This window comes from Orycteropus afer, unplaced genomic scaffold, assembly GCF_000298275.1.
Source record: "Orycteropus afer afer isolate SDZICR_OR568_19922 unplaced genomic scaffold, OryAfe1.0 scaffold00782, whole genome shotgun sequence".
Taxonomy (NCBI): domain Eukaryota; kingdom Metazoa; phylum Chordata; class Mammalia; order Tubulidentata; family Orycteropodidae; genus Orycteropus; species Orycteropus afer.
Genome location: NW_006922369.1, coordinates 475,343 through 484,916, shown reverse-complemented (window position 1 = coordinate 484,916; position 9,574 = coordinate 475,343). Strand labels below are relative to the sequence as shown.

Here is a 9,574-nt window from a genome sequence, read left to right as displayed (position 1 = left end):
TTATATATATTTTCACAGTCCTATCTTTTGCATGCTTCATAAGATTTTCTTTATGAAAGCAATTTAGAATAATTGTTTTAAGGCCTTTTATACCAATCAAAATAAACAAGTTTTTTCAATACACTTTTCAAATGAACCAATTTCTCAGAGTAGCTACTGAAAGGCTAATTCATAGGATAGGTGCCAGACACAGTTTTATTTGAAGCTGAGTCTTAGAGCAACCTCATGGCAGCACACTAAAACCAAAAACTAAACTCAGTTCCATCAAGTCTATTCCATCTCTGAATAACCCCCATTCTGATAATGGAAAATTTCTCTCAGTCGCTCTTTCTCTGTCAGTGTGTGTTTCTGTGACTAAAATATTTTTATTTTATCTTAACAATTGTTCAAAAATTAAGTGTGCATATATTTTAGATTGCTATATTCCCTCTTTTTTTTTTTTTTTAAATAGGTCAAAAATATTTCAATACTGGTAATTTGGTAATTTAAGTAATTCAATCAATTTTTTTTTCAAAGTCCTTTATTTCCTGGTAAGGTATCTATCTTCATTGCCTGTATTTGTTGTTGTTAGTTGCTGTTAACTCAGTTCCTTTGTGACCTTATGTACAACACAATGAAACACTGCCTAATCTTCTGTCATCCCACTGATGCAGCTATTTTGTTGTTTTAATATACCTCATGGAGGCTTTCCCTCATTTTGGCTAGCACTCTGTTTCATCAGTCATGATGTACTTCTCCAGAGATTGGTCTTTCTTGATGGTTTGCCCAAAATAAGAAAGGTGAATTCTTGCCATTTTAACTTAAAAGGGGCATTTTGACTGTACTTCTTTCAAAATTGAATTATTTGTTCTTATGCTAGTGTGCAATACATTAAATATTCTTTTCTGACACTGTAATTAAAATGCTTCAGTTCTTCTTCAGTCTTTCTTTTTTATTGCTCAGCTTTTGCATACTTAAATATTGATCAAAAAGGTCATGATGTGGGTCAGGGGTAACTTAGTGATCAAAGTGACATCTTTGCTTTTTAATAATTTTTTCAGTAGATTCGCCATTACCTTTATAAATAATCGTTATTTATAAATAAATGATAGCAAATAGACTTCTAAATTTTATATACCAAAATAAAGTTTTTTATTTATAAATAATCTCACACATATTTTTAAGATCTTTACTTTGTCTCAACATGTCATTTCACCTTGGTATGCCTCTTTCTACAGGTACTCTAAATTTTCAACAGAGGTTGTAACAGAGAAAAAAATTATCTAAGATTTGTGAAACAATTAATAAAACTCATCCATGAATAATTGGTGTTCACAAATCAGTTTTGCCTATAACCTTGCCCTGGTGACACAGTGGTAATGCACTTGGCTGTTAGACAAAAGAGTGGTGGTTTGAATCCACCAGTCACTCCATGGGAGAAAGATGAGTCAATCTTCTCTGTAGAGATTACAGCCTTGGAAACCCTATGATGTAGTTCTACCTTTTTTGTATAGGATAGCTTTAAATCCTGAGCCCACTCAATGGCAGCAGGTTGTTTTTCATATTGAAGAGGTACAGGTGACATTTATAAAACTTCCAGCAACTATGTGCTAATGAACCTTATGAAGAAACTGAAGAAAAATTGTTATCATCACTGGAAACTACTCAGTTAAAATATGTAGGGGCATTGTGAAACTTTCAGCAGAAACTGTGTTGTCAAAAAATTGTAAGTTTTGAATTAGGAAAATATAAAGAATTCTCTTAACTATTACTCATTTTGTTAAATATTGTTAAAAATCTATGCACTTAATGAATAAATAATAGCTTAGCTATACTGTAAACTAATCTTTAAAGGTATCTAGATGTTTCCAAACCAAACCAACTGCCATCCACTAAAATTAGTAAGGTTGATTTCATTATCCATTAGAACTTACTTAAATTTATTCTTTCAGAAAACAATATGAATAAGCACATATGTTTATTAATCTTTTTAGATTAATAAATATATCCCATCTTCAAAACTAATAAATATACCCTGTTTCTGAGATTGATGAACATACCTCATTTTTAAAACTTCAGAGGTCTTCTAATGATCTTGTGATTGTTATGTAATTGTTCAGCAAAATTAAATAAATAAATCTGGAATTTTGAGCATTTATTTACTGTGTAAATGATGTGCTGCACAGTTTTAAATTGTCTATTAAATCTTTGTAAAAATCTATTGGTGGTATTCTGAGGGCTTTATTTTTTGACAGTATACTTGCTGGAAAGAAAAAAAAAAGAAAACAGTCTGTGAAATTTTACATGAAGACAAAGATAAAATAATTTTCTCTTATTCAAGTTATGATGCATCCATAAAACTGACAAACAAACAAAATACAACCCTATTGCCTAAAGTTGATTCTGACTCATAGCCACCTTCGAGAACTGAGTAAGACTATACCATATGGTCTCCAAGGCTGCAATCTTATAGAAACAGATTGTCACAGCTTTCTTTCTTGAAGCAACTGAGGAGTTCTGACTGCCAACCATTCAGTTAGTAGTAGAGTGTTTTAACCAGTGAGCCACTAGGTTTCTTTATTGCATCTTTACTTTAGTACAATTACTGGATTCCAGACTCTAGTACAGGAAGAATGGGTCATGGCAAGGTACCAGTTCCTAAACAGTTGAAACCACTTGAAATTGGAATAAGAGTCCTCCTTAATTTTCTGTTTTTTTGATGCCATGTGTCAGCTGTTAGAGCACTACTTAGCAACTTTTAAGTTTTCTGAAACTTACCTGGTTGTGCTTTAAGCTAGAACTCTGATCTTACTGTCTGGCATTTTCCTGTTCAGCTGTCCTCTCTATTGGGTGAAGCAAGGTAGTATGGTTGTTGTTATTGTTCTTGTTTTCTGTTTTTGTAAATTGTAGTACAATAAACCTTATTGTGATATATAAGCTGAAATTTCTGTATTAATTTAAAAAAATATATAAAAATCTAAGAACTAATTTTATTTTTATGCATGAGCATTTTGTTTTCCCCTGATGTAAATTGCTCATAATAAACCAGTTTAAAGACCTAAATTATCTTACCCACATTAAAAAATGAAAATAAATCAAATGTAAAGTAATAATGAATATCGATTGATAATCTATTGTGTAATTATAAAGTTACATTTAGCCAGTACTCACTAACATAGAAAGAAAATACCTAAGTTTAAGTATTATTGTTTATTTTTATTTATTATTTAGGTATTACTTGTTATTCTCTATATCCACAGTCATTGCCTGCATTTAACATTAAATCATGGATACAATCTCATGTCAAATTGACTTGTCCATTTTAAAACTAAAAAGTACTATCTTCTTGTTTTGTATACTGAGGTGAGCAGCAGATATGAAAATGTATCGAAGGTAACTTTTATTGAGAGTAATAATAAAAATTGCTTTTGAAATCATAAAAGTTGGGGACTCATCTACAGAAATACAAGTGCTATTTGTCTTCAAGGGTAATGATCTGACCGCTATCAGTAGTTTTTATTTATTTATTTTTTAGAACATTCCAAGATAATAAGCTTAAAAATTTTGAATGATTAATCATGAATTTGAAACTTATGCTCAGAGTGAATAAAGGAGGCAAACAAACCAGGTACAATTTGACTTATTATGGTAAAATAAGAGGTGGATTTTCAACATAGACACATTTTTTTAATACTAATAATTAGCACTCACACAATGAATTTTTTTCTTTTTCCATTTTCCTCAAAAATTCTTCTGCCACTTTAATTTTGATTGGGACAAACAAGCAAGATTTAGGAAATAATTACACTCAGCATGTAGGATTTTTTCTCCTATGAGAAAGCACCGTCTTTGTACAGGTAAGGAGCTCTGGTGGTATAGTGGTTAAGGCATTTGGCTGCTAACAAAAAGGTCAGTGGTTTGAACCCACCAACCATTCCATGGGAGAAATATGGGGCAGTCTGCTTCTGTAAAGATTTATATCCTTGGAAACCCGATCGACTCAATGGCAGTGAGGTTTTTTTGTTTTGTTTTGTTTTCTTTTCTTTTGTTTTTATAAATGTGTAAGTCAATGTAGAACAGGACTTGGAGAACAAACCTGGAGCTTGGTTCAGCTGGTGATCCCTGGTTTACTTTTTGTAACTTAGAACCTTAGAAACATGCTTAAATTAAGGGACTCTTTCCTGTGTTGATTATAAAGGAGCATATCTTGGAACCCTAAGGGATGGTTCCCTTTGAGGAAAAATCAAATAGGTAGTATTTGATTAGCAATGTGTTATGTTTTATCTAAGCTAAAGGACATCCTGGCAAAAGTGCAGCCAGAATGCTCCTCGGAAGCGAGCATGGTCAAACTTCATCTCACCTATTTTGGTAACGTTATCAGAAGGGACCATTCCTTGGAGAAGAATATCATGCTTGGTAAAGTGGGGGGTCAATTAAAAAGGGGAAAGCCCTCAGAGAGATGGATTGACACAGTGGTTGTGACATCGTACCTCAGGTATAGCAAGGATTGTGAGGCTGGCACAAGACCCAACAGTGTTTCCTTCTGTTTTATACAGGGTCGCTAGGAGTCGGAGACGACTCGAGGGCACCTAACAACAACTACAATGGAGGTCCTTACTTTGGTGACTTGCTTGGATTAGCATTCAGAAACTCCCTAGATTTTTGTGGCTATAGGTCAAAAATTGACTTCATGGCACACAACAATAACAGAAAGAGCAACACAATAGCAAAGACTTCTACTATGGTACCAATCCACTCCTTTCCTGATTATCTATTTATACTTTTAATCTCCAATTTTTTGCAATGTTTTATAAATTATTCTTGTTAAACAAATGTGGCACATTATATTTGCAGTTTCTAAATCCATATGTATCTATCTCATTATATTTTTCCCAAAAATAGTATGCTGAAATATTTACATACCTTATTTAAGTTATCCATTTGTTTAAAGTTTTCTTATTTCTCATATCCCATACATAATAAATATTGTCATTCCTAAATCATTTATTTTGTGATAAAAAAAATGAAGCATAAAAAGAGGAAAAAAATTTGAGTCTATTTACTAAAGTATCCTTTTCACTGCATATGTGCTCTTCATTTCATAAATGGAACTCAAGGGCAAATTGAATTCAACATAAAAAAAAAATTACATCAAAAACTCCCATTTCTCTCATAGAGTATAGAGCAAACAAAGTCAGATTTTTTATTTTTATTTTTTTCAGTTCCTCTCTTCTTTCCCTGCATGTAGGCTCCCCCATGAATAATATTCAGCTCTGTAACAACAGGTTTGGTATCATGGAAGGTTTGTTTTGTCTTCTCTTATTCTTACTCAGAATTTCTGTATATATTTGAATAAAATTTATAGATTTCTTATGATGGAGGTAATTTATTTTCTCTTCCATTTCTTTAGTAGTGTCTCTCTTACTTCCTTGTTACGGAGCGTATAGATGAAGGGGTTTAGAACTGGAGTCACCACAGTGTTGAGGACAGTGACGGCCTTGGTCAAATTCAAAGCATCTTTTATTGAGGTTCGGACATGAAGGAAAATGGTGGATCCGTACCAGATGAGCACCACAGTTAGATGAGAGGAGCATGTGGAGAAGGCTTTGCTCTGGCCACTGGAGGAAGGGATCCTGAGGATGGTGCTAATGATGAAGATGTAGGAAACCAGAGTGATGAGACAGGAACTTAAAATGACTACAAAAGCAATGACAAAGGCCACAAGCTCCACAGCATGGGTGCTGGTACAGGCCAGGGCAATCCAGGGGGCAATGTCACAGAAGAAGTGATTGATGGCATGTGGACCACAGAAAGAGAGGCCACTGATAAGGGCCGTGGGCACTGCAATGGCCAGGAAGCCACATACCCAGGAGCCCAGGGCCAGCTGCACTGAAAGCAGGCTGCTCATGATGGTACCATAGTGTAGAGGATAGCAGATGGCAAGATAACGGTCATAAGCCATGGCTGCCAGCAGGAAGTATTCCGTGCAGCCCAAGGAAAAAACAAGGTACATCTGCAAAAGACAGCCTGTGAATGATATGGTCTGGCTTCTCCCCAGGAGGATGGCCAGGGCCTTGGGGACTGCAGCTGTGGTATACCAAATCTCTAGGAAAGAGAGGTTACTCAGAAAGAAGTACATAGGAGTGTGGAGCTGGTGGGAAGTACTCACCAACATCAAGATGGTAAAGTTGCCTCCTACTGTGAGAATGTACATTACCAGAAAAAGCATGAAGAGAGAGAGCTGAAGGGCCTGGGACCCTGGAAAGCCCAACAGGAGAAATTCCTGGGAGACAGTTCTATTGTCTGTGCCCATTGTGGTAAGTAAATGAACCAGGAAACATAGAATCAAGACTGAAAGACTTGAAAAAAATGACACAGTCCTAGAAAAATAAAAATAAATGCATGTATGAAAGAATGTCCAATGAACATAGACTTTCATAGTCAAACATACACCAGGAGCAACACATGGTTAACACAGTTAATGACTCATTTGTTAATATAACTAATTATCAGTTTAGGAAACACCTGTTTAAATAATTTTATCAATTTTTCAAAGATTGTAAAATTAAGATCTAAGAATCAAATCCAGCCTCTTGCCTCCATGTGCTCTTGCAGGCATTAGCATGTGTCAACTTCAGCTACATATTACCTCTAAACTCACAAAACTGACCCCTTTTCTTCTGGATTCACTGTTTTTTCAGTTCACTCTGCATGGTCCTTGAATAAAAATATGTAATTTTTTTCTTTGCTAAAAGCCTCACTCCCATATATAAGTTCCAGTCGCATGCATATTTGATGATAATAGTTTCCTAATTCCTATTTTAATTTTTATCTTTTATCCTCAAAATAACCCAAATGCTCACCAACAGATGAACAGAGAAATAAAATGTGTTCAACGGAATATTTAAAGAGAAATGAAGTTATGATACCTCGGAAGACATGGGGGAGCCTTGAAAACACTATACTAAATGAAATGAGTTACACAAAAAGCAGATATTGTATGGTCCTGATTATATTAAATATATAATAGGCAAATATATTAGTGGCGATGCATTGCTTAAGGATACTGAGCTTCTATTAAAGATAGGGAACGTTTAGAAATGGATAGTTGCAGTAGTTTCATAAAATGACCAATAACTGGTGTGACAGAACTGTACTCGAAAAAAATGTTGGAATGATGAATATTTAGTTAAATACATTCCATCACAGTATTTATTAAAGTAGTCTTCAGAAATAAACTATAAGCATTAAAAAAAGAAAAAGTTTCACAATGATTTTACTCTTTTCAGAATTTAACTGTAGATCTTGATTTGTTTCATGTTTAAACATATTAATGAGATATTTAAAGTTCTCCTTTGCATGAATACATTATACACACCAAGAAATATCTCTATATTGAGCAAAGAACTTAAGGCAAACTGCACTCTGCATCTAAGACACATGATGCTTGCCTTACTCTCAGCATTCATTTATTTCCTCTTTTCTTCTCCATATATCAAACTCACACTCAAAAGTGTCCTATCTTTCATCAAACACAATTTTTACAACATATATTCAACATCAGTGAGGAATTTAGACTACAAAATATGTCTATGAGGTAAATGGGTCTGAATATTGGCTTTTCATAATATAGGAAGGGAGCTCTGGTAGGGTAGTGTCTAAGGCATTTGACTGCTAACCAGATGGCTCGGGGTTCCAATCCATCAGCCACTCTTCAGAACGAAGGTTGGACAATCTACTTCCGTAGTGATATCGCCTCAGAAACCCAAGAAGTGATCACTATGAGTCAGGTCCAACTTGACAGCAGTGTGCTTGTCTTTTTTGTTGAATTTATGAAGAAAAATATTTTAATCTCATTCAAAGCTTAGCTTCTGATACACTAATCAGCATGCCAATCTCCTGGGATTGTTGCCAAAATTCAAATTCCAATTCAATCATTTGGAGTGGGGCCTGTGAGTCTCCATTTCACAAAAGTTTGCAGAAGTGTCACTGCTCAGGAATCACATTCTAAGCAAGAATTAATTAGCAATTTCTTAATTTTTAAACAAAGGATCAAAAGATTAGAGAAATGGTATTTTGTTTTCTAAGATATGCTTGATTATCCCATTGGTATTGAGGCTATTTGGACTCATATAGACCCTATGGGACAAAGTAGAACTGCCCCATAGGGTTTCCAAGGCCGTAGATATTTACGGAAGCAGACTTTCATATCTTACTCCCATTGATTGGCTGGTAAGCTTGAACCACTCCTTTTCATTAGCAGAGGAAAGCTTAACTACTGTGCCACCAGGGCTCTCTTAGGTAGTGCAAGAACTTAGATTAATAATTAATTAGCCAAATAGAGAAAAAAAAAAATTCAACTATCTTACCTTAGACTATGAGGGGCCTGAGAATACAATAGGTAGTGCGAAGAAAATATGTTCCATATCAATTAATGCTAAATAATGGCTTTCACAAATTTCCTGGAGTTATTGTTTCCCAGTTGTCTGTGTCATTAATGTCATTATGAGGATAATACGTATCAATAGTTTTCTAGTGTAAGGACCAGTATTCACTGTTAATGTTGTTTAGCACTGTACTATTATTATTTCAGTAACTGATAGCCAAGGAGAACCTACTTAAATGTTAACTTAAAGCAGTTAAAAATAGCCCACATACAGTGAATGCTCATTTACCTCAAAGAAATTGATTGATATAGTGGCTGCAACTATGGGCTCAAGTATAACAAGGACTGTGTGGCTGGTGCAGGACCCAGCACTATAATTGTTCTGTTGTACATAGGATCAGACTCAATGGCAACCAATAACAACGTTCTAACCATTTGCATCCGCTTTCTAATAAGTTTTTTTTTTTTTTTAATATATTAATGTAGTTTTATTTTTATCTTAATGGTATTACAGATAGGAAAATTGAAACTCAAAGAAGCTGAAGAATTCAATCAAAGGTGTCAAATCCCAAAGCCTTAGCACTTTTAAGAAAAAAGTTGATTATTTTCAGAGAAAATTTTATTCACCTCTCTGGAATCTGATTAACAGGTTCAAGGAAATGATGACTTATATTCAAATATGAGTCACTGTTCAAATTATTTCCAAAATCTGCTAATATGAATATGTTGTATTTTAAAACTCAAAAGTAATGTGAGTAAAAGAATTAGATTTATAATTTTCAACTTTAAAACTTTAAAAGTCAATTTGTGGTGATGGTAATTTAGAGAATAAATATAATCTTTATACAATATTATGAACTGGCATTTTCAAATTTTACTTTCAATTACACTGCTGAATTGTCAGATAACAAGAGCTCAAACACCCTTAAAGTATGTAAAAATCATATCACATATTTTGACATCTATGTTAATAATTCTCTAAGTATTATTAGTATTAATACTAACATAACATATATGGGACTCTATGTATTTGACTTAACAAGAGTTAAAGAAAATAAGAAAGAGATATAATTTGTCTTACTGTTTTTAAATAAATGATTTAGATTTTTCAAATAAATTAACAGCTTCATTTTCTTTATATGGAACACATCCAATTTCTAACAATTTACTGAACAAGAACAATGACTAATTTTAATTTCTTACATTTGA

General features: G+C 33.7%; 1 protein-coding gene across 1 annotated transcript; it reads right to left on the bottom strand.

Moving 5' to 3' along the window:
* Positions 1 to 5,365: 5,365 nt before the first annotated feature.
* Positions 5,366 to 6,292, bottom strand: LOC103211739 (olfactory receptor 6F1-like). The gene has a single exon (XM_007957715.1). It carries the CDS (start codon positions 6,290 to 6,292, stop codon positions 5,366 to 5,368), a length of 927 nt encoding a protein of 308 aa, XP_007955906.1.
* Between the last annotated feature and the right edge of the window lie 3,282 nt (positions 6,293 to 9,574).

Bases quoted from the DNA above. Each gene is read 5' to 3' on its own strand.
- LOC103211739 (XM_007957715.1), bottom strand. From the start codon at position 6,292: ATGGGCACAGACAATAGAACTGTCTCCCAGGAATTTCTCCTGTTGGGC.